At 36.9% G+C, this 26,168-nt stretch overlaps 1 protein-coding gene across 2 annotated transcripts in view; it reads right to left on the bottom strand.

Moving 5' to 3' along the window:
• The window catches only part of ZNF277 (zinc finger protein 277), a 93,401-nt gene that overhangs the window by 8,596 nt on the left and 58,637 nt on the right, over nucleotides 1-26,168 (bottom strand). For both annotated transcript variants that reach the window (XM_026012163.2, XM_026012164.2), the window contains exons 5-7: nucleotides 13,921-14,012; nucleotides 10,677-10,787; nucleotides 8,509-8,641 (exon numbers count right to left, since the gene is read on the bottom strand). In XM_026012163.2, the coding sequence (XP_025867948.2) occupies nucleotides 8,509-8,641; nucleotides 10,677-10,787; nucleotides 13,921-14,012 (336 nt within the window). The remainder of the gene's footprint in view (nucleotides 1-8,508; nucleotides 8,642-10,676; nucleotides 10,788-13,920; nucleotides 14,013-26,168) is intronic.

Here is a 26,168-nt window from a genome sequence, read left to right as displayed (position 1 = left end):
AATTAGAGATGGAAGGAGCAAGAGGAAGAGGAGAAAGGAGAGAAAATAGGCATAGACTTAAAAAAAAAAAAAAGCCACCATAATAAACCCACTCAAAAACACATACACTCACTGGTTTTAAATCAATACAAGTAGGATTTATTAAGTTATTTCAGTGACAAGGAAGGATGTATCCTAAAATGTTTTGTTTTGTTTTTTTTTTTTTAGATTATTTATTTATTGATGAGAGACAGAGAGAGAGAGAGAGAGAGGCAGGGACACAGACAGAGGGAGAAGTAAGCTCCATGCAGGGAGCCCGACGTGGGACTCGATCCTGGGACTCCAGGATCACACCCTGAGCCGAAGGCAGATGCTAAACCGCTGAGCCACCCAGGGATCCCCTAAAATGTTTTTAATATGTTTTTCTTTTTGGAGAAGCAGCAATATTCTTTCAAATTCCTTTCTCTTAAATCTCAACCCTGGATGCACATTAGAATCTCTTGATGGGGATCCTAAAACAGCCACTTAGCTGGCTGTTTCTCCTTGAGGTTCCCTGTATCACACAGCAGCCACAGTGATCTTTCTAAAGGACACTTCCCTGTTTGTATAAACCTTCCCATGGCTTCTTTTTTTTTTTTTCTTTTTTCTTTTTAAGATTTTATTTATTCGTTCATGAGAGACACACACAGAGAGAGAAAGAGGCAGACACAAGCAGAGGGAGAAGCAGGCTCCATGCAGGGAGCCTGATGTGGGACTCGATCCCGGGTCTCCAGGATCACATTCTGGGCTGAAGGGTGGCGCTAAACCACTGAGCCACCCGGGCTGTCCAAAAGTCCCATGGCTTCTTACCACACTTGAACAAAATTCAGAAGCCTTATCATGGCCTGTAAGATCTGTACGTTCTGCCTTGGCTCTTTTTCCATCCCTTATGTCTCACCACTTTTTCTCTGGCTCAGTTTGCTCCAGACACATCAGTGTCTTTGCTATCCCTTAAACGCAGCAATCTCCCCTCTACCTGGCTACTTCTGGACTTGTTGCATCATCTGCCTCGACATTGCTCTCTCATATAACTACGTGGCTCAGTCCTTGGGGCATCTGCTTAAATGTTACCATCTCTTCTTCTAACTATTCTGCCTAAAACAACATCTCTCCTCCCAGTTACTTTTTATTCCCCTGTGATTTTTTTTTAAAAACATCAATCATTTCCTGAAATCAATTCTGTATATCTATTTGTTTTCTTACTTGCTGTTTATTTTCTCCACCAGAATGTCCCTGAGGACATGGACTTTGTTCATTGTTACATTTCCAGAGCCAAGCATATATAGTAAGTACTAGAAAGTATTGTTTAAACTGAACTGTAACTGAAAAAATCTAAAAATTCAATGCCAATTTAGATCCGGTCTCAAAAGGTTTTTGTAAGGTGATTAAATAAATTAGCTAATGTATAGGCATACCTCAGAGATATTGCAGGTTTGGTTACAGACTACCACTGTAAGGAAAGTCAAATGAATATTTTGGTTTCCTAGTGCATATAAAAGTCATGTTTACATTACACTGCAGTGTTATTATGTGCACAAGCATTATGTCCAAAAAAATAATGTATATGCCTTAATTAAGTATTGCGGGAATTACCAAAATGTGACTCAGAGACACAATGTGAGCAAATGCTGTTGCAAAAATGGCACTGATAGATTTGCTCAACATAGGATTGCCACAATCATTCAATTTGTAAAAATGTATGCTTGCGAAGCACAATAAAGTGAAGCGCAATAAAACAAGGTATGCCTGTATATAAAGTATGTGGCACCAGGCAATAGTAAGTACTCAAATATCTACTTTAGTCCCTTTTCTTCTCTTACAATTTCACCTACTCAGGGCTTTGTCTGGCAAATTTAGTTATACTTTTAGCAAAACTTTATGGAGTAATGAGCAGGAATGATTTCTTTTGGCCTAATCATCTATCTTTTCTATTCTTGAATCATTTGTTCATCTTTCTTTTCTTTTTTCTCCATCTGATTTCCCCACTGTGCCATGCAAAAGCAGACATTACACTAAAGAAGGATGTAAGAACAAAAATGCACACCTTTCCAAGCAGCTAACCTATGGTTACAGTCAGGCGCAACCTGACCTGCTATAAATATAGATATCCTTGTTTGATATTTCTCTTTTGAAAAAATAACTAAAATTTACTCTTGGGGCACCTGGGTGGCTTAGTGGTTGATCATCCGCCCTTGGCTCAGGTTGTGATCCTGGGGTCTTGGGATCGAGTCCCGCATCAGGCTCCATGTGGAAAGCCTGTGTCTCCCTCTGCCTATGTCTCTGTGTCTCTCATGAATAAATAAATAAAATCTTAAAAAATTTACTCAGTTTTGAACATTTTTTTCCCTTAAAAAAAAGGTATTCACTTAACAAAAAAACAAAGAACTACGAGGTCCATTATGATTTAGGGAAAAAAGAAAATCTATCATTCATCAACTTAATGAGAGGTTTTGAAGCTGTCATTATCTATCAGCTAAATGATGCATAAACTCAGACATGCAGAGATTTACCATAATGTCATTAGAGACAGTTAATTTGGACTCTATAATGTACTTTTCAAAGTTGCCATGAAGTGTCTGGACCTCATTATGGACACCAAGAATGGCTTCAACAATGCCAACAGGATCCGTTAGTTGGAATTTTTGGTGATGAATTAAATCTTTCATGGATTACTTGGTCTCTCTGGACTTGTACTTTAAAGTCATTGCTGCGAGATATTATTCAAAGAAGGGCCATCAGTGGTATTACCATTTTCAATATATGGACAAATGTTGCTTATCGATAGATATTTTGGGCAAAGAGACTTAAAATATCTTTCAGTATCAAACTTCCAAATCCAAATCATTATTTTGAGTATTCTAAGTATTCATTATAACATGTAGGGATTTTCCTAGGCAAGAGCACTAGTCGTTTACCACTTGAGAGGAAAATGGAACTTGCTGATCACTAGTGTATTAAGAAACAAGTGATTTGCATGTGACATGGCTCAGACTTTCCTAGAATGCTCTGCTTGTATAGTCATATATATATGATTTATTATAGGAACAAGACCCAAAAAGGAAAAAAAAAAAAAACCCAACGCACAGAACTCTCTAATTAAGATGCTGTGCCTGCTAATGAATCATGTTAGGAAAGCAAAGATTTCAAGAAAAACAAAGTTTGGAAAGCATGTCAGTAAAGATGTTCAGCACACCCCCTCAACCCCCTGCATCAGATGGTTTATGATCAATGAGAGGGCAGACAAGAAAAACATATAAAAAAAAGAAATCTCCTTCACCTAGCATCTCCACCACTCCAACACATACACTTATAAGTACTTATACAAAAAAATCCATTATAAACAGAGAAAGAAAAGTGTTTTTAAAATTTTTTCAAGTTTTTATTTAAATTCTAGTACGTTGAGAAATGTTTTATTTTTATTTATTTATTTTTTTTACGAAAAAATACATTTATTTTCTTACTTTTGACGATGATTGTCTTTGAAAATTATTTCATCTACATTGTCAAATTGTGGTATGATTTCAAGGATTTTTCCACTTTACCAAATACTATTTTTTTAAAAGCAATTAGCATTATTTTTTAAAAGATTTATGTATTTTAGAGAGAGTAAAAGAGAATGTGGAAGGAAGGAGCAAAGGGAGAGAAAGTCCTAAGCAGACTCTGCACTGAGGGCAGAGCCAATGCAGGGTTCAGACTCAGGACCCTGAGGTCAGAGCGGTAGCCAAAAACAAGAGTCAGTTGCTCCACCAACTACACCACCTGGTAGTGGAGTTAGTATCCAAACGATTGGCATTACTCACTGTAATAATTGCCCTTTTGTTAACTATGAAAGGGAAATTGCTAATAGAACTAGAATAAAAATAAATCCTTTTGTTAATTATGAAAAAAAAAAAGCTACTAGTAGAAGCAGAGGGAAATTAAATACTAAAGTATCCATGTTTTCTCTTTTTTTTTCTCCCTCACTTTTGTCCATTAATTCAACATAGGCAAGCAATACAAATACCATTTTAACGAATATCCTATTCTGGTTACAAAAAGAAAGATAAATTAATAATATAAATTGAATACACAATGGTCATTATATCTACAGATATATCTTAGGGCATAATTAGTATGCAATTAATTATAGTCTTTTTATTTTTATTTATTTTTTTTTAATTAATTTTTATTGGTGTTCAATTTACCAACATACAGAAAAACACCCAGTGCTCATCCCGTCAAGTGTCCACCTCAGTGCCCGTCACCCATTCCCCTCCAACACCCGCCCTCCTCCCCCCTTCCACCACCCCTAGTTCGTTTCCCCGAGTTAGGAGTCTTTATGTTCTGTCTCCCTTCCTGATAGAGAAATGTTTTAAATGGAGGTACTTGGATGGCTCAGGTCATGATCTCAGGGTCCTGGGATAGAGCCCCAGTGTTGGTGTCAGGTTCCCTGCTCAGCAGGGAGCCTGTTTCTCTCTCTCTCTCAGCAGGGAGCCTGTTTCTCTCTCTCTCTCTCTCTCTCTGCCCCTCCCTGCGCCGCCCACTTGACTCCATTCTTTTTCAAATAAATAAATAAAATTTTCTTTTTAAAAAGTGTTTTAAATATAAATAATTTCAGTAGAAAGAACTATACTAAAGCTATGAAAAACAGGTGAAGAGCTTACTTTTGTTACCAATGGCTTTGTATATCTTAAGAATAAAAAATATAAATAAAAAATGGTAACATCACTGCAAAAATAGTTTCCTTTAGGGAAAACTCAGGGCTTGAAACATGAACACCTTAGGAATAGGTAGCTCAGTCACCATGCACATGGTGTGTTGCCCTCTGAGGCAGGGGCATCTGAATGTGAAACTGCCTGGGAAATTGTCCCCCTGACCATCTCCACTATCCCCGGACTCCTTTTGTTTGTGAGAAAACAAAGAAAGAATCCGTAGTAGGTAATCTAGAGTATGCATAGTGACTTTTTATGTATTTACAAGTCTGTTACTATTCTAAAATTATTAAACATATTAATTATTAAATACAGAAATTATCTCACCTAAGGAAGAAAAAGGAATCTGTCAATTTGCCGAGCTCAGAAAAGGGTCAAAAACAGCTTCTGTCCCTTAGCTCTCCCACCTTTGATGACTATGAGAGTGCATCTTGCCAGGAATATCCTGGATGCTGCCATCACTGCTGGCCTGGAGATTCCGTTCCAAGTGGATGTGAGGAACTCTGTGGGCACGTATCTGCTACTTGAGAGGTCCAAGCATTAACTCTGTGCACTCTGAGGTGCACCTATTCCGAGATGCTGAATTATGTGCTTACATGTCCCTCTCTCATACCAACCTCTAAACTCTCGGAGTAGTGACTTAAATTAATCACCTGGTCTGTAGTATTTTTCTTTCTATTCCACCAGCATCTAGTAATGGAGGGCACTTAAATGTGTGTAGAATGTATGAAGCCAATGAAAGTGAAGCAGGGAAGAGGACGTGAGAAATGGATGTGCAGAGCCTGACAGCTAGTATTAACAGTTCTTTTCTCTGGCCCACATTCATTGCTCATGTCACTTGTTCCCTCAGAGGGATACACAGTGAGTGTCTCTCCATGTTTTTTCCCCCCCCTTTTTAAAACTAAAGCAATGTCATTATTCATTGCTTAAGTAAACTTTTAGAATTTATTCTTCATATTAAATATTTTTGTGAAATAATAAGTATTTTCGTTAGTGGGGTCTAAACGAAAACTAAAATAATGCTAAGCAATCTCAAATTTTCCTCTAACTACACATACTAGTATTTGGAACAGTCTTTTATATACTCATTCCACGTATTATTATACCTTTTATCTACAATACTCAGGATGGTATTAAGGTTGATACTTCTGGTAAGCACTTCTCTATGTGAGGACAATTCAACATCTTTAGAGACTTTATTAGCTTCTTTAATTCTTTTCTAAGGTAAGTTTACATCATTTCCAAAAAGCTAAGATTAATCATAATACATTTTAGGTTTTGTTTTTTAATTCATTCTTCTTCTTGTGTGCTATTACCTCAGTGGGAAAGCATACAGGACTAAGAAGGTTAAAGTTGTGGGTCAGAGCCCTTGATGAGCTTATTAAAGTTGGCTTTACTTTGACCTTGACTCACTTTCTAGTCTGGTACAAAAGAGAACAGGCAGGAGGTAGTGAATAGATCATTATGAATTCATCACTATTACTTGACCAAAAACCAACTAAAAAACTAAGGTAGGTACCTTATTTCAACCGAGGAAAAACTGAAGGAAATTGATACATGGAGACGTTAAGTACCTTGCTCTAACTATGTGACTCTGGGAAAAGATTTGTGCCTCGTTCCCAAATCTATAAAATGGGGATAATGATAAAACTTGTGACATATGGGTATGGTTAAGAGTAAATGACTTAAAGAAAATACCCAAGACAGTGCCTGACACTTAGCAACTACTCAAATGCTGCCAGTTAAAAGAAAAAGTTACTTCTATTAATATTCTCCTAAAATGATTTAGTTTTCATTTTATATATTGTTAAAGTCCTTATATTCTCTTGAAACACATCTCTTAAGCTATGATTCATGCCACATCATATCTGGGCACTCAGTGGGTAGTAAAATCTAGCACACTCATCTAGAGACAGCTGGTCCTTGCAGATAATTTCAATTTTGACAGACATACTACTTGATGCCCAGAGAATAAAGTGTCATAATTTTCTAAAAGTACCAGCAGAATTTGAGTGAACAGTCCCTCTGAAGTCTCCTCTAAAGGTAAATACCTCCAGCTATATAGATAATGTTCTGCTTGTCCCAAGCTCTTGAATATTATTTTAAAAGATCCCCAGAAGGAAGTACTATCAAATTGCTTCCACAGCTTTCTGCAGTAGCTGATATTTCTTAGAGCTAACACTGAAGTCCACTCCCCACTGGATTTGGCTGGGCCCTGAAGCGGCATTTGTTCTAGGAATTAATGACTGAGTGATTTCAAGAGAAGATTGAAGGATTCCAAGAGTGCCTTTGCCTTTAGCTGGTTGTAAAACATTTGTAGCAGATCATGGCGACTTCTTAGAGTCAATCTTTAAACACATGTCAAACTTGGTTCTCAAGGGGAATTTCATTTTAACGCTAAAAGGATTAGTTAGAACAGACAAAAATTCTACCCCAAAGCTGAGATTTCCAACATATTTCTGGATATGCTTGTTTCTGTCCAATAGATAAAATGGTTATGTCTTCTGTGGCCATGAGTTTGGATTCTAATTCATTCCTATTGAGAGGAAAAAAATAGTTTCCATTTGCTTAAGAAAAGTGTCAGAAGCAACACTTTTTCTACTAATTCCAGTGGAGAGTTACTTAATCCTTTTCTTTACACGAGTGGATTCTCACCTTTGTTATGTACACCCCAAATTCAGCAGTAGCACAGGACCCATAGCACTTCCAGTCACTGTGTCAGACAAAATACTCTCTTAAATTACTTTTCTTTTTAAAGGTTTTAAAAATTTATTTGAGAGAGAGAGCATGAGCAGGGAGAGGGAGAAGCAGGCTCCCCACTAAGCATGGAGCTCAATCCCAGCACCTTGGTCACGACCTGAACCAAAGGCAGATACTTAACGGACTGACACCTAGATACTCCTTCCCCTCTTACATTTCTAGATGCCCCCCCTAGTGATACTTGCCTCCAACTGGAAATCTTCTTAACCAAAAAGGTCAGCAAATGGTATTGAAGTTTCTGGGCAAGGAAGGCTTTCAATGTATTTAAAACCCTTGACATGGTAACACCATTATAACATTCTATTAGCCAAACAAATCAATGTCCTTCTGCCTAGTGAAATGCCTTGTTTTCCCTAAATTTTCCACCAAAGGTAAGCTGGCCAAGGATAATAAGTTATTATTATTATTTTTTTAAATGGGGAGAGAGGGAGGAATGAAGAGAATTTTTTTTTTTTTTTAAAGGGGAGTGGGAGGGGCAGAAGGAGAGGGAGAGACTCTTAAGGAGGTTCCATACCCAGGGCGTGAGCCTGGCTTGATCTCACAACACTGTGATCATGACCCCAGCAGCAATCAAGAGTCAAATGTCCAACCAAATGAGCCACCCAGGTGCCCTATGAAGAGATTGGTTTTTGAAGAGTTATCTAGCATAGAATACCTAGCATATCTGGAGGTCAAAAGATGTTTTTTTTTTTTTTACTGGAATATAGATGTCTATGGACTCAAGGTAATAGAACAAATGGGAGGGAGTGTATAGATATCCAAATACTTTCAATTTGTTATTATTTTTCTTGGTCCAGATCACTATGAATTCTAGAGAAATGACATTTTTACTGTGTAAACATCTGGCAAATCAAAGACAAATCAAATCAAGTTATGTTCTGTAAACTAACCATTCTGAAGCTAATCATTGCTCAGAAGTGTTCCTTGATTACATTTTGACCTTTATACTAATTGCTTGTTTAAATATTAGATAGCCCTTAGAAAGATTTTTGTCTATGGAAATTCAATCAAATTTTAAATTGTGAAGAGGAAGCCTTACCAAATAATTGATGACATAAAATCGGTCATATTCTCTGTTCTTAGGATTAATTCTCCGATGCTGTTTTTTCCTCATATGGTCTTTAAGTGTATTTTTGTCCCTGAAGGTCTTCTCACAGTATAAGCACTGCAAGCTAAAACAAATACACAAACTCTGACAAAATACACAAGTCTCTTGGACAGTTGCTGCAGAAGTCCTTAATTTTTAAGTCTTAAGATTATTTATTTTAGGTCACACAGAATCTTCAAGCAGAATACGACATCCTTGTCAGAATCTGTCTTACTTCATTCATTCAGTTTTGTGGGATGCAAGCTTGGTTTGTTTGTTTGCTTATTTATTTATTTTGCTTGGTTTATTTTGTAGTTGGCTACATTGGCCAACTTGGCTATGTACTTACTTCATGCTGTGACAGAGATAGGTAATACCCAAAAGTTATTTTGTTTTCTAATAGAATTATCTCTTCTAAAAATGAAAATGTAGGTATGTTCTTCAATTATGGTAACTAGCAGTGGCTGCCTCCATTGAGTGCAACAAATTAGTCCATGGTTTGGTATATCCTGTGACTAATTTGCAGGGTTTAATGCCTAGTTCCAGTACATACTGCCTGTGAGACTCGGTCAAGTTACTGGTCTGCTCTGGTGACATTCATTTTCTAGCGAAAACGAACATATTACTAACAAAATGTCTTTCCTAACCTAAGTCTGACAGCAGATTCTGCCTATCACTTCTCCCTATCAGTCATTAGAGTTCCACTTTTTGGAGTCACACAGATTATATCTAAGCTCCTTCTACATGAAAACTCTCAAATGAGTGAAATCAGTTGTTTCAATTTCAAATTCTTTTGTCATCACTACTAAACATGCTTTTAGCTATTTCTTGTGTCACAGAAATAACTATATTCTTTTACAGCAAGTAATTTATGGCATTAAAAAAAGATTATGCTAAAAAAAGATTATGCTAATCTTGATAGAAAGTACAACTGTTACTTTATAAATGAAGTATCATTTAGTAAGCGTGAAAGGACTTGTTTTAACGTAGTGTTGATACCAGAATTTGAACTCAGAACTTTTAATAAGTGATCTATGTCATTTAATATTTCTTTTGTAATGTTATTGTTCCCAATATTGTGAGCTGAGATTTCATTAAAAAAAAAAAAAAAAAGAAAAGAAAAAAAAATATATAAATATAGGCACCTGGGTGGCTCAGTTTGTTAGGCGACAGACTCTTGATTTTGGCTCTGGTCATGATCTTGGGGTGGTAGGATTAAGCCCCATGTCAGGCTCCATGCTTACCAAGGAGTCTGCTTGATATTCTCACTCTCCCTACCTCTCTGCTCATCCCCTTACTCATACATTCTCTCTCTCTAAATAAAATCTTTAAAAAGAAATAAACAAAAACAAACAAACAAAAGAACTCCTAGGTTTTGAGAGAAAAAATATTGGTCCCTCTCCTAGAGAGAAAAGTGGATAGATTTTTGAAAGCCATTTTTGTGACCTAGAGAATTTCCTTCTTTATTTTTACAAGCTAAGCTCTAGATACCCACAGTCACCCCAATATGACCTTAGGAAAAATGGAATGTTATGATATATAAATGTGAATAAATACTAAAAGGTAAAAGAATGCACAGAGTACGTAATGTCTCACATAAAGCTGAATAATGCCAACATTTTGACAATATATTTATTAAATATGTTAAAAATTATACTGAAAAGCAAATGATTTACCAATACAAAATTAAGAAATGGGGAGCTACTACTGAGGAAGGACACACATGAAAATTCAAGAGAATTAGTAATGCTATATTTCTTTTTAAAAAAGATTTATTTATTTGAGAGAGAGAGAGAGAGAGAGAGAGAGAGAGCGCGAGGGAGAAAGCACATGCCCATGAGCATGCATGAGGAGGGGAGAGGGGCAGAGGGAGAGAGAGAATCTCAAGCAGACTTGACCCTGAGATTGTAACCTGAGCTGAAATCAAAAGTTGGATTCTTAACTGACTGAGCCATCCAGATGCCCCTGTTCTATTTCCAGGACAGATGGAGAGAAGTAATTTTATAAATTACTTCTGCTAGATTAATCTTAAGAAGTTCAAAACAGACAATTAAAAAAAATTCCCAACAGAGTCCAAAATTAAAATCGCTTCAGGTTGTGTTTCATGGAAAAAAACTTACTTGTCCAGCTTTTTCTGTAATGTCCATAGAAATTCATTGCAGTTTACAATGTTGTCTGGCAATCCAATGTTGAAAGCATGTTCTCTGGCCATGTGGTTTAAAAGAACAGATCTAGGAACAAATGTGAGCAATTTATATTATTTACGAACCATCTAGTAACAAATCAGGTCAGGAATAGCATTTTTTAAAAAGATTTTATTTATTTGACAGAAAGAGAGCACAAGCAGGGGGAGCAGGATTGGGAGAAGCAGGACGCTGGGATCATGACCTGAGCTGAGGCAGACACCCAGCTGACTGAGGTGCTCTTGGAATAGCATTTTTATAATGATAACACTAATCAAAAGTACATGCAAAGGTTAAACACTAAAACACACATTTGGGCTATAAAAGACTGGTTCATTATCAAGTACTTAAGTATACACACAATCACAACAGTTCTTTAAGGTGGGTTAAGTGCATTCCATTATCTGCTAGTGGACAGGAACATACTCTATAGATGAATTCATTCATCTATAGATGATTCATTATAAATGAATTAAACTGTTAAATAAACTGTGCTTTGCCTACTTTTCCAATTCATCCTGGTGAGGAGGAAGGGACAACTGCCAAAGGGAAATATGCCCTGCACTGCATGTCCTGGGATCACAGACATTTAATCAGCTCACTATCTGAGACCTGGAACCCACAATTAACACATCTAAGTACATCCAAGTACCATAACCTGAATACACCTATGGCAGCCTGTTGATTAGTTTATTCCCAAAGGAAAATTTTAATTTATCTAAGTTTTACCTAGCAAAATGTCTGTGTGTAAAATATATTATTTGATTGGGTCTTTATCACAACTTTATTTTTATTTATTACTTTTTAACATCTATTTATTTAAGACTTTATCCATTTATTTGAGGATGAGTGAAAGAGTGCATATGAGAAGGGGGGAGAGGCAGAAGCAGAGGGATAAAGATGCCCCGCTGAGTAGAGAGCCTACGGGCTTGATCCCAGGACCCTGAGATCATGACCTGAGCTGAAGGCAGATGCTTAACGGAATGAGCCACCCAGGTGCTCCTGAAGTTAGTTAGTATGTTTCTGTGTGTATTCATTCATTCATTCATTCATTCATTCATCCATTCTTTCATTCTCTACACCCAACATGGGCCTTCAACTCAGGAGCCCAAGATCAAGAGTGGCATGTTCTTCTGGCTTAGCGAGCCAGGCACCCTCTTTATTATTTTAGTTCATAAAATAAAGATGACAGTTTTGGGGAACTTACTGGTACAGAAACCACTGACACACTGACACATTACACAGTTTATCTAGCTTACTTAGACACTCAGCTGGCCCTCAAATCACTGTTTTTTAGGGTTATTATTTTTTTCTTTTAGAAAATAAAATGAAGCAACCATCTCTATGAAAATGTTGATGTTTTTTGACTATGTAGGAGTCATATTTATTAATCACATAGTTAATATGCTCTTTGGGCTAGCCACTTATTTATTGCTGATAACTCTGAATAAACCAAGTATTTCACAGTGCGTTTGGTACAGATTTTTCTCTATGCCAATTGCCCTACAGAAGAATCAGTGTTTTAAACATTGTGTTGCCACCAAACCATTTTTCTAAATTCAAATTAATACTGTATCTGTAGCTACCCTCTTCTTATTGTTTTTCAGATAACAGTATCAGTTACTATGGTAGGTTTTTTGTTTTTAATACAGTAGACTGCCTTTTTTGAAGTGGGCAGAAAAATGACACTTTTCTGATTGTCCACTTTATGTTGCCAGTTCCTAGGGGTTACAACTTTATAACTTGTATTTAAGTGATATACATTTGTAATATTAAATGCTGTGTAATGAGAAATCTGTCTGGTCTTTGTCCTTGGTTCCTGGCACAGAGCTTCTAAAATCCTTGGAATTTTTCTGCAATAGGATTAACTTTGTTATGCTGACAAGGCAACTCACTGAAGGCCCTTAGTTAGCTTTACAAGGGGGGGGGGGGGGGGGGCTGGTCAACAGAAAGACTAACCACATGATTAGAAGGCAGAGATTTTGACCAGCCTGACCTCCAGAGAGAGGAGGGGTCTGGAAATTAAGTTCAATGACTGAATCAATCATGCTTATGTCATAAAGCCTTATTAAAAATTCTGGACATCAAAGCTCAGTGATGATTCTTTGTTGGTGAATACCTTGATGTGCTGGGTGGGTGACGTGTCCTGATTCCTCGGGGGGAAAGGGCTTAGAAGCTCTGAGTTCAGGACCCTCCCAGAACTTGCCCTGTGTATCTCTTCATTTGGCTGTTCCCAATTTCTTCACTTGGCTGTTCCTTTATAACAAAACTGCAGTCATACTACTTTCTTGATTTTTGTGAGTCATTCTGTAAATTATTGAACTATGCAAGTTACTGGTGAGAATCTGTGAATTTTTAGCCAGTTGGTCAAGTGAACTTGTGGCTGGTATCTAAAATGGAGGCAGTTTTGCTGGGGATGATACCCTTTAATCTGCAGAGCCTAATGCTAACTCTGGGCAATTAGTGTTAGAACTGAATCATAATCTGCCAGCTGGTTTAGGACCCAGTTGGGAATGGTAAAGAATTATCAATACCCTAGTTTTTGTTTTTGGTTTTTTTCTTTTTAGAGCTTTATCATTTTTAATATTCAAAAGTGAAACATCAAAAACTTCTAAAGGTTTAGAGTTAACAATATAGAAGGGTGTGTCTGTGGTAGTTTGTTGGACGTGGTCTTGCCTACCAGTCAACTGCAAAAGTCCTATGACATTAAACACAAATTTATTCTTGGCATTTAAAGAAAGAGGCAAACCAAGAAACAGACTCTTATATACATAGAACACACTGATGGTTACTGGAGAGGAGTGGCAGTGGGGGACATGGTTTAAATAGGTGACAAGGATTAAGAAGGGCACTTATAATGATGAGCACTGGGTATTGGAGAGTTTCATGTGAGTGATAAATCACTAAATTCTACACCTGAAACTAATATTACACTGTAAACTAACTAGAAATTAAATAAAAGTTGGTAAAACAATGAAAGAAGAAAATAAGAAATTTTTTCCTCATTCTGTTTAGAGGAACTGTAGTCCATCTTTGATGTGAGGCATATTAAAAAAAAATTACTGCTGATACATGAAAGGATCTTGAGCTAATCCACATAACTCAATTTAAATAACCATTATGAACATTTTGATGAGTTTTCAGGTGAAAATAATATTTGAAGACAGGAATAAAGGCAAACCTGTTCCCGAAAAATTCTTCATTGCAAAACATACAAATACCATGAAAACTGTTATCATTTCTTTCTTGCTGCTGTTGTTCCAGAATTTCTTTCTGTAAAGTAGAAACAGATATTTGATATTATCTTAATAAATGTACAGTTAGCTAATGGAAAATATTACAGTCTGGATGGGAGGAATCTGGGGAAGAAGCACAAGGGGGAATATATGAATACTGACAACATTTCAAATTTCTCCATGTCTGTCCTTGAATCAAAACTCCAAGTCTACACTGTAAAATGCTGACAGACAATCCATTTGGAGAGCTATGCAGAAAACTCAGTCAGCTGGGTTTCAGCACCCTTCCCTATCCTGGTTTTCCTCCTGATTTTGTCAGCTAACTCCCATCCTCAGCCTCTTCCTCAAACAAAAATGTGCTGGGCTTTTTGATTTGCCCCTTTTAGTAACTTCTCAGTTTAGTTCGTAATCAAGTCCTGATAAAATTTTCACTTGAACCATCTTTTGACTTCTCTCCACCATTACCCATGCCATCACCCTGAGTCCAGTTTTTAATCAGTCACTGGATTACTATAAATAAGTCTCTTAGAGGGTCTCCTTGATCTCAGTCCCTTTTTCCTCACATCCATCCTTCTTTGTACTCCCAGACAAACTTTTCCGAACACTGCTTTCCTACACAATTATCTTATCATTCTTCAACGTAAATAATTTTAAATACGCTTTGGTAACACCTGCTCCAATCAGGGTGGTTCTACATATAATCTTTTTTTGACGTCATTTTATTTCTCTTTGCTTTCTGCCTGTTGCAAATCTTAACCTGTAACTTAAGATTTGCATTTTTATCATGCAGCCATTTCCAGACTACTGTAAAAGAGTTACGAGGGGCGCCTGAGTGGCTCAGTGGTTGAGTGTCTGCCTTCGGCTCAGGGCGTGATGCCAGGGTCCTGGGATTGAGTCCCACATCCAGGTCCTTGTGGGGAGTTTGCTTCTCCCTCTGCCTCTATCATGAATAAATACATAAAATCTTAAAAAACAACAACAAAAAAGAGTTACAAGCTCTGGCTCTGAAACACTAGACCTGGATTTGAACTCTGGCCCTCAGTGCTACTCAATATTTTATTTATAATTTTTAATCATCAGTTTTTTTATTAAAAATTATTTATTTATTTGAGACAGAGAGAGAGAGAGCACACATGGGGTGGAGGGGAGGGGGAGCAGACTCTTAGTTAAGCAGAGAGCCCAGCTGGGGGCTCAGTCCTGAGACTCTGGGATCATGACTTGTGCAGACAGACACTTAACCGATGGAGCCACCTAGGCACCCCATCAGTTTTTTCACTTTTTAGATGAGAATGGAAATATTATCTCACAGAAATGTTTATAGGATTAACTCAGGTAATTTATGTAAAGAGTTCAAATTGTGCATGGGTCATTACATGTTGGATATCATTGTTATCCAGCCAATGCCAATTTCCACGGTTTATTACCATCATATTTGTTAACTGTTTGTCTGCCTTGTCTTCTGAAGGGATTTGAAAATTCTTTGAAGTTAAAAGAAAGTCTTTATGCTGTTCTTATAATAGGCATTCTATTCTCTAGCTTCTCGTATACATGGAGCTCAAAATAGGAATTTTATAAAGTTTATTGCTGTTTTCTGTGAATATTTATAGAATAGCATAAAATGAAATAATACCTAGAAGTGTAATAAATTCTATGTGGCATTTCCGGAAATGTATCACCAAACATCTAGAAATACTAATCCACTTGAAGAGCCAAAATTAAGGTTGCCATGAAAAAAATCAATTCAATGAACTGGTTTCAACCATGATGGAATAATGGAGATCACACTTCCCCTTCCCCTGAAAACTACCATAAAATAACTTGCTTCATATATTTTTATGTTTTCAGACATTGGATAATAGACAGTTCAGGGTTGTGAACCATGAAAGAAGAAAATAATACACTGCTAGTTTTCTGCTGGGTAGTATTTTTCAAATTGCAACATAGGGAAGTGAAACCCAAATGAGGTGTAGATACCTCATTGGATAGAGGGGGAAAAAAGCCTGGAGTTCAGGATACTATAGTGAGTACACTTTGTGAGACAAGGTACTAGAGAGAAGAGAGCTGAAGAGAGGGAGCTCAAGAGACCTGTACTGGGATTCTTTGGATCTTTGTCTAAATACTGAGCTGTACATGTACAAAGAAGGACTCTATGAGTCCTGCTGGAGGAATTTCCAAGGGCTGTAAAGCTTAGTAGAGATTCCAGAGGTTATAGCACTGGAATATGTTGGGAGTTCTGATATGGAGAATGAAAAGACCTTGCTCAACACTTTAGGCATACAGCAAATATAAAAGAAAGAGAAGAACTTTTAAATTTATGAAGGCCAAAGCTTTATGCTGGTAGCAAGTGGATAGATAAAAAGCTAGAGAAATAAAAGGGCTACGGTGGATTTATCAGACCATCTTAATTATTGCTTTTTGAATTTAAGTGAACCTTATGTCAAAACTGAAAAGGACAGAAGTCAAAGAAAAGGGGTGTGTTGTTAAAGGAAACTGAACTTTTATAAACATGCACAGTTTGACAAAATAAACAAAACAACACATTTCAGAGCTCTGCATCAACAACTTTGTTAGCAAAAACAAAAACCCAGCCAACAAAGCTCTTGATAAAGAATCCTATCTCTATTGGTACAGCAAGACGGAGCATGTACTTTCTCGGCCTGCTCCTGTTTTCAGTCCACAAGACTCAGTGCTTATTAAGAGTCACCATTCTGGCTCACATTTCTCAAGCTTGTGATGATCTAATCCATTTGGCTAAAGAAAAATCTTACTCACCTTAATCTCCTTGGTTTTGGCTCAGCGCAAACACAATTGTGAATCTAAACCAGAGTGATACTAAGCCACCTAAGGTTTTCTTTGGCCAAATTTAATCAACTGACCCTATATTGCAAAATGTGCAATGTAAACATTAGAAATGATATAAATTCTTCTTAGGAGAGCCTAATTTACACTTTGGTATACTTGAGGCAGCATGGGATAGACAGGACAACAAGCAAAATCACTTTAATGGCAAGTTAACTAAAACCAGGCTGTTTTGTTCTGGGGTCTCTCTCATATGGTGATGGCAGGGTACTGTGCACTCTCAGCTAGTTTACCTGCACAATCGACAACCACAATAAGAGAGACAAAAACTCTGGAGTGTCCCCCATCATTCCTGATCTTGCAGGCCCCAAACAACTCTAATTTCTACTCAAGTTCATTCCATTAAGATCTGCCTTTTGTCTACAACACAAACTCTTTCTAAACTTCGTTCTAGATCTTCCTCCAAGGGGAGCAACTTAAGCCATTTGTTGCTCCACCTCTGCTTTCTTTCTTCCTCTGTTTATTTCATTTGCATAAAACTTTTCTCATTTTAATATTAACAAATCTGGGAAGAATTTCATAACCGGGAAAAATGAACACAAGGACTAGTTTTATTCGGATTCTCTGCTCTTCCGGGAAAAATGAACACAAGGACTAGATTTATTCGGATTCTCTGCTCTTCCTAGGCTTGATAATTTTAAAATAAGAGAAGTCTTATATAAATTAAATAAATAGAAAGCAGAAGTCAATCAAGAAAAATCGTTTTTCTTTTCTTTCCTTTTTCTTTTGTTAAGCTTGATATCTGATTAGTTCAAGCATACATTTTTAACTTACTCTCAAACAAAAAAATATGATATTAACAGACAATCATAGAAAGCAACACAAAGATGTATAAATCAAAGCCCACCAGCTTTGTGGTTTTATTTTTCTAAAAAAAAAAAAAAAAAATCCCATGCTGGGTAGGCATACTAGTTTTTATTCACGGATTTATAGAATAGAGGGATGAAGAGAAAGTCACAGATGTTATATGTTTGAAATTCTCAAACTTATCTGATGAAATCCGATAGAATTTTCATTACAAAATAGGCATGGATAAAAACCACAGTTATAAGAATACAAGATCAGCTTATGTATTAGGCAAGGAGTCATAATAACAAGCTGTATTTTTTTGTCTAATTGGTTTAAAATGTCAAGAATGGCAGCAAAAGGGTCAGTGCAGAGTCTTTCATCTTTATTCATAAGCCGAAGGCAGAGGAAACATTAATGAAACAGCAGATAGAGCAGATGGCACTCAATAGTCATAGGGGATTGACATATATAGGTAGAAAATGGAAATGTGAGTTAGGCTGAAAGTTATAAAAATCAGCAATTTAGGAAAAAGCAATTTAGAAAAATCTCAATTTAGTTAAGTAGTGGTATACAGGAAAGCAGAAACGGATGCTTAGAATGATACATCCAATGGAGACAGCTTGCGTTACCATCAGGAAGTAAAACTTAAAGCTGATGTTATTAATTATAGATACTAAAAGCATTTTATAGATACTAACATAACAGATGCACAACAGTTTCTGGATTGAATGGTTGTATGAGTGACTATGAGCACAAAAAACACACTCCTAAGGTTCCTTCCCAATCTGACATCACATGCAGCAGCACCGCAGAACCTGTTAGGCATTCTTGGTTTAGAAGCCCAGCTGAGCTCCTTCAATAGAGAACACAAAGTATGTCCCTACTAAAGTCAGAGTGGTGGCCCAAAGCCTCCAAAGGCAGACAACAGGATCTCCTATCCTCCTGCTCCCTACTTTCTCTGAAGTTTTTGGTATTACTTCATTTACACCTCCTCCTTGGCTCAGTAAGTATTTCAGGCAGCTATAAAACAATGCAGCATAAAGATGAGAGTAAAAGAAAGTATTAGGTAGGATGGACACATAAACTGAAAATTAAAAAAATAAAAATAAGAACTATGAATGAATAAGTACACACACACAAATTCAAACATAAAGATGGACCCCAAATTTGGCTATCAGCTTTCCTAGATAAGGGAAACAGATCAGACAGGGGTTTGTGATGGCTTTGTCCTTATTCCTGGGAGGTAACCTCTAAACCCCTGGCATTTCTCGAGTGGCTAGTGTCCTTGTTATTCAGGGTGAGCCCTTTGACAGCACCTGATAGCTAATGCTGAGATAACTCAGGATGGAGGCTGCCATGCCAGAAAGTCCAACCACGTGGTCAGTGAGTTAGGGCTTTGAGCCACATCAGTCTCACCTCAGAAAGAACTGGTAGCTGAATTCAGCTATCATTGATTGAATGATTGAATAATGATTCAATCAATCATTAAGCTGGACACCAAAGCTCAGGTCAGCTTTCCTAGTTGGCAGTACTCTGTATTGTCACATATTGATGTGCTAGGAGGGCAACAGGTCCCTAGAGACTATGGAAACTGTGTTTAGGACTTTGCCAGGCCTCTCCCTATGTATCTCTCTTGTTAATTTTGATATGTATCTATTTTTATAACAAAACTATAATCCTAAGTACAGTGGTTTCCTGAGTTCTGAGGCTGTGGGGTAGTGGGAACCCCCGAATTTGTAGCCAGCTGGTCACAAATGAAGGTGGCCTGAAGGTCTCCTCACTTGTGGCTGGTGTTAAAGTAAGGACAGTCTTGTGTGGGGCACTGTGCTTTTGAAGTCTAGCTTAGCTTAGCTTAGGGAGCTAGAAGTCATTGACAATAGGTATATCATGTGATATAATGGACAATATATACCAATATATTGGAATAGACTAAACAACATGGACTGTTCTCATAACGATCTTCAAAACAAGTTCACTCTCATGCCAAAGTACATTCCAAACTCAGTGAAGTGCAGATGGGTTGGGTGAGGGTTGCTGGGTGAGGGTACAGATGCCTGCCTCTTCCTGATTGGAGGCTGAAAGTTTAAGACTATCTAGAAAAACTGTTGAACTCAAAAAGTTTTCCCAAATGTGGTTTTTATAAATATTGGTTGGTAATAATTTGGACTTTGTATTTCCAGTAAAACACCTGGAATGCTGCTTTTCTAGCTCTCACTTGGATGTAAAGCCACAGGTCTTAGGAGGTAATGAGGAAATATGTGGGCTGATATTCTCATAGAAATTGCATAATCCTAAACATGGACTGGATCTTGCATGGCAAGTCATTTTATTATTTCTCAAAATGACTCAAGAGAATAGCCACAAACTAGACAAAAAAATCCCCTAAAAAATAACTTTTAATCCCCACTCCATCCTTCTGACACCACTACTGGTCTCTAAAGTTGTATTTTGTTTACCATGGTCATAATTTTTAGCATGGATTAAATTTTAAGTAAGGTGTCACCAATTGTCTAGCCCTGATGGGATGAGTGGGTGGAGGATTGTCAGAATATTATCCAAATAACACCTGGCAATGAGGGACATAATTTGCTAGCATCTCCTCCAAAGACAAAGGCAAAATATATACTAAGGTAACTACTACAATTTATCGATATATTTATCACTAACAACTTGGTTAAAAGATCAAGATTGGGTACCAAATAAGAATAGGTTTTAGAATTTATTTATGATAACTAGTTAGTTGAGTCAATTGTCTCCTGGAGCTATGTCTGTCATTCAATAGACAAATACATGTGTCTTTTTGAACTCTGTGAATGGAAAAGCATCTACTTTAACCAAAAGTGGCACTTAATCACTAAGATATTAATTAAAATAAAACAGAGGGAGGAGGAGGAGTTCTGCTCTGCTACCCTGCTTAGGATAAAGAAAGCCAGAGGTGTGCCTGATTGGCTTAGTAGGTAGAGCATGCAATTCTTGATCTTGGGGTTGTGAGTCTGAGTTCCACGTTGGGTGTGGAAATTACTTAAAAATAAAATCTTAAAAAAGAAAGTCACAGAGAATATCTTTACAATGAAAAAAAGCTGGAAAATCAAAAAAGAAAAGAAAAAGAAAATCATTCCTTACTTTGAATCCAAAAATCTATATACTTGCAACCATGAAATTGTACACTGTATTTATTTTTAATTAATTATCTAAAATTTTTTTTTTTTAGATTTACTTACTATTTTAGACAGAGAGAGAGAGAGAGAGGATATGCATGAGCATGGAAAGGGGGTGAGGGGCAGAGGGAGTTAGAGGAGAGAATCTCAAGTAGACTCCCTGTTGAGCACTGAGCCCAAGGCAGGGCTCGATCCCTCGATGCTGAGATCATGACTCAAGACAAAATAGTCTGACACATAAACTGACTGAGGTACCCAGGTGCCCCATTTAATTTTTTTTTAAAGAATCTCTATACCCAATATGGAGCTCAAATTCATGACCCCTACCAACCACATGCTGTACCAACTGAGCCAGCCAGGCACCCCTGAATTGTACACTTTAAAAAGGTGAATTGTATTTACGTGAATTATATCTCAACAGAGCTGTTATTATTTTTAAAGGAAAAGAAGAAATCTGAAGTCACAAGGCAACCAGACAAACTGAATTCCAAAAAGCAATGAACCTCCCTCAGGAGAGACAGGGACACACAAATCATTTCCCCTTTTGACAGAACATGTGAGGAAAAGGCAAGTAGAAGAAAATAAGTGAAGTTTCACAGAGTTTTTAAAGGTTAAGTCCCTGGGAACCCTGGCCACAAAACGGTTCAGCTCTTCTCCATGGGTTTCCTCTAAGTTCTCAGGAGGAAGATTGGGTGTAGGGGAAAGAAATATGAATGACAGCCTATCAACGGTGAGCAGGCACGATGCTTCCCAGGACCATTCTTTAGCATTTAGAGCAAAAGCCAGAAGCTGCTGGGGGAAGGCCCCAAGCCTTGCCTTACCAGAAAGCAGAGGTTTATTGCTGCCAGGAGAGAGGGCAGGAACGCTGAGAAATAAGTATCATTCCTGAGTTATTTCTGACTGTACAACAGCGTTCAGTAGTAGGAGAGCTGGGTATGAAGACAGGCCCAGGAGACCCTAACCTGTAGTTTGTCCAGCAAGTTCTACAATGCATTCTTCTTAGATTCAAGCAAGTTATAGGGATGTATTTTGGAGTTAAGGGATTTAAATATTAAAAAAAAATAAAATTTATGGAAATGAAGGTTTGCCACAACTTGATGGGAGGATAGCAGGGAGAGAAAGTAGACAAAGAGACCTGCAGCACCGTCCCTTGGTCATTCTATTCCCCTGTATGTCCCCGGATCAGCACATTTCTTTACTTATATGATGGGTTACAAAAGGTCATCCCTTCAAAAAAAGGGATGATTTTTAACATGAGTATTTAGGAATTTTAGAGGAGTTAAAACTTTGCAGAAAAATCAAACCTGGAATGGTTGAGAATTTAGATATTCGTAGGTTTTCAGCCATCAATATAAGTTCAGGGCAAAAAATGAAACAGGAGATCATCAACAAAATGGAGGTTTAAAAGAAAAGTAACAAATATGAAAAATTACATTTGTCAGACCAGAAAAAGGTCTGTATTGTTGTTATAAATGAGTCACAAAGTACTAGCTTTCTTTTGAAGTGACTTAGTTACAATACCAGAACCCAGACTGCATACCAAATGGCAAAGCCCCCTAATGCATATGGAACACTGATCAGCCTTTTCTCTTTAAGAGTGTGAACATTTGCAGCTTCTAAGTACAGCACTGGAGATTCTGGGCTGGCATTCCTTTGAGAAACTGACATCAAGGCATGGAGAATGGTGCCTCAGTTATCTCTGGTGATAAAAAAGAAACCATGGAAGTCTGTTTGCTATCTACTTCCTGTTCTCCACATCCCTACTCCCCTCAAAGAAGTTAAATGAATTAAAATTAACATAGAGAAGGTTTTATATTGTTTTTTGGTGAAAACAGGTGACTTGGGACACTCCAGTTGGCTAAAACAAATGCCATTTACTCAGCAAAAATTTCCCAAAGGTTAACGGAAGGTTTGGTATTATAGGGGGCACTGTGATCTATGCCTTCTCTTTGGTCATAATCTGGAATTAAGAATAGGTTTAAATCCTTCATACTCCCTGAGAAAAAAAGGTTCTTGGTAAATTAATCAGTCAATATTTAGTTTTGAGTGTCTATCTTGCAGCTCATAGCTAACGTGAATTGGTTTACAGAAACCAATTCTTCCTAAGTCACTTCAGTCAGTTGAAAGACTCTGAATGTCTTTATCTTCCAAAAGAATTTCCAAAGCATTCATTTGTCTGTAGCTCCATTCTAGAGGCTTACCCCAGGTATCAGCTTCTCCAAAAACTCTTCCCTCATTCTTCAGAAAAGCCAAGAGATTTTGGAGAATAGTGTTCCAAGTAGAGTCAATAGCAAGTGCAAATGTAAACAACAAGTAATGATGGAAAGAACCTGGTGTGTCTAAGAGATAGAGAGATAGAGATGTGGCTATGTGGCTGGATATGGTGACCAGAGAGGGGGAGAGAAACAGGTAACAGAACCTTTGGGATCTTGGTTAGGGGTCTGGATTTTTATTCTAAATAAATTTGAAAGTATTGGAAAATTTGATATACTAGGGTTATATGAACTGAATGAGTGAACATTATATAAACTATTGAAATGGTGTTTAAATTGTTTCAGAATCAGGAAGGATAAAAAAAAAATAACACCATCCTCTCTGTTCTTTCTGCCATTTCTCATATCTTCTTATAGTAAGCATGGTATTTTCATTTTGATCTCAGAGTTATGGTGAAGGCTTATTTTTCTATCACATCCTTTAAGGTAAAAACTCAATATGAGGAAATTAAAGTACATAAAGCTCAGTAAGCTTCCACCAACTTCAGGAATGGAAAACAAGTTTGATTAACAAAGTAAAATGGAAATGAATTAATTTTGTGTAAAGATATTGATGTAGTTTCAACCATGTTCAGAACAGAATTTGCCTGCAACTTACTTAAATATTTTAGAAACCCTCTTGAGCAGGGGTCAAGTAAAAAGGTATGTATTCTCCCTAAAGGATTCCTTTTTAAGTGTCAAAAAATGCTAGGTAGCCCCAGAAAAGACAAATATGTCTGCCAGAATCTGAGGACTTGAGCATTTTGAATTCATGTTAGTAAGGCGCCCGTATAATACATTCACTATACTTAAAAACACACCTCTTCATGTAGAGGCAGGAATAACTATATTAAAGCATGGATTATCAATGACATATACTGTTTCTTAAAATAAAACCTGCATTTTATGAGAGCTGATAAAAAGTTAACTTTGACAATAATATCAAGGATCTTAATAAATAAATGAAAAAAGATATGTCAATGACTAAAGCAAGACAGTAAAACAAAAAAGCCAGAGAGAAATTTCTTAACTGGTTTATGATATACTCCCACAAATCCACGAGGTTTGATGTGACTAATATTCCACCTTCTTGAAAGACATCAGCACCTCCCACCCTTTCTGAAACAGCAATGATAACAGCAACAACCATCTGCTTGCTACACAGGATAGAAAGACAGTATTTTTCTTCCAGTTGGAGTTGTACTGCGGTGGCTCCTGAAGAGAAGGGAATTGACAGGAGAGACAGAACATCTAAAAGAATTAACTAGTAGAGAAAAAGATTACATAAAGGTAACCATTAACATGGAACAGACCATTACAATTAAAAAAAAAAAAAAAGAAGTACAGAAGAAAAAAAATTGCAAGAGTTAAACACATGAAAATTAGAAAAGCCTAATTTCAAATTGTACTGAAGATATGAGGGATTCTAGCTGAGGCAAGAAGAGGAGGATTTTAAAAATAGAAAGGTGACTACAGGAGACTGCAAAATGTTCCCCTCTTCCACTAAAAGGAGAGAGAGCTATGGCATGGCATGGATCAGTAGAGTATAACCTTGCCTGTGGAAGCATTTTCTTAGATAAATTCAAGGTCAGATATACCCCTATATTTCTTTAAAGATAGGGAAAACTCTGAAAACACACTATTCAAGTTTTAAAAGAAAATGTAAGAAGCTTAAGCCCAAAGAAATAAGAATCTACTATTTACCACTGACTTAGGATAACAAAGTAGGAAATTAGATTTTCTTAAAAAAAAAAACTTAGCAACAGAAACAAAACACTATTATTTATTTACATATGCATCTAAGTCCCACTCATTCGTTTTTATTCATTGCAACAAATGTCAATTTAGAAAATGTCACTTTTGCTTATAGAAGTTAAGATCTAATTGAATAAAAGATCCTGGTACAATTGGAAAAAGAATGGCACATGGGGTTTGGGAAATAGTAGGAGTCTGCGTTGCTTTCCTTCCTATTTTATACATTATATAACTGTGGCTTTGAACATTTCTCCCAACAACTTTGACTTTGTTTTTTCCATCTAAACAGAAATAATGATATTGCCTTACTGGCCTCATAGAGCCAATGTGTTTAAAAAAAAATTTAATTCTGTTAAAGGTGTTCAAAGTGGTAAACTTTAGGATTCAGTTTAGTATAGTTTCAGACTGAGTTTATATTTATTTCCTAAATGGAAACATTAATCTGAAGGCTAAAATCGCTCAGTGGTCATTTTAGCTAACTTGATATAATGCTACAGATCTATGGAGATATCACATTATGTTTGGAAAAGTTATTCTAGTTGCAATTAGAGGGTGTGCGCTACAAGGGTAGGAATCATGCCAGAAAGGTATAAACTTCTAAGATCTATGAAGAAAAGTGGCATGAGGAAACAAAATCTTATTGGGAGATACAGAATTTCATTTTGTTGTGCTATTGTGGGAGGAGGTGGGATATATAAAGTAGCATTAACATCAAACATTTTTAGTTTTATTTTTAGAAAAGATTTTGTTTACTTGAGAACAGAGAAAGAAAGAGTGTGCATGAGCAGGGGGAAGGCTTGCGGGAGAGGGGCCAAGGGGCAGAGAGAAGCAGTTTCCCTGCTGAGCAGGGAGCCTGATGTGATGCGGGTTTTGATGCCAGGACTGTGGGATCCTGACCTAAGCTGAAGGCAGACACTTAACAGACTGAACCGTCGAGGTGCACAAAATCAAACATCTTTAGATTAAAAAAATTTTTTTAAATTGTTATATTTGTAGTTGTCATGAATGACTGCTCAAGGTGACATAAGAATGATTACAAAAAAAAAAAAAAAAAAGAGAAACTTCCATGTAGTTAAATGGATGTTTCCCCTTATCCCAATTTCATTAAAAGTTACATCTTGCTATTGAGAGCTTACAAATGCATCATCTTCTTCTATAGGGCAACTGAAAAACTAGTGCTTCTTAATGCTAAGGCATAACCCAGTGATTAAAGATGTCTGTCTCACAATTTTGTATCTCTCCTAAAAATCAGGGAGATCTGACTATGCAGTTTTATAGAAATATCTCACCAATACTTGAGGATTAACTTTAACACTTTTTTTTTTTTTTTTTTTATGATAGTCACAGAGAGAGAGAGAGGCAGAGACACAGGCAGAGGGA

Source organism: Vulpes vulpes, chromosome 7 (assembly GCF_048418805.1).
Source record: "Vulpes vulpes isolate BD-2025 chromosome 7, VulVul3, whole genome shotgun sequence".
NCBI classification, from domain to species: Eukaryota; Metazoa; Chordata; class Mammalia; order Carnivora; family Canidae; genus Vulpes; species Vulpes vulpes.
Note: the sequence above shows the minus strand (reverse complement) of the source record. Positions and strands in the feature narration are given on the sequence as shown.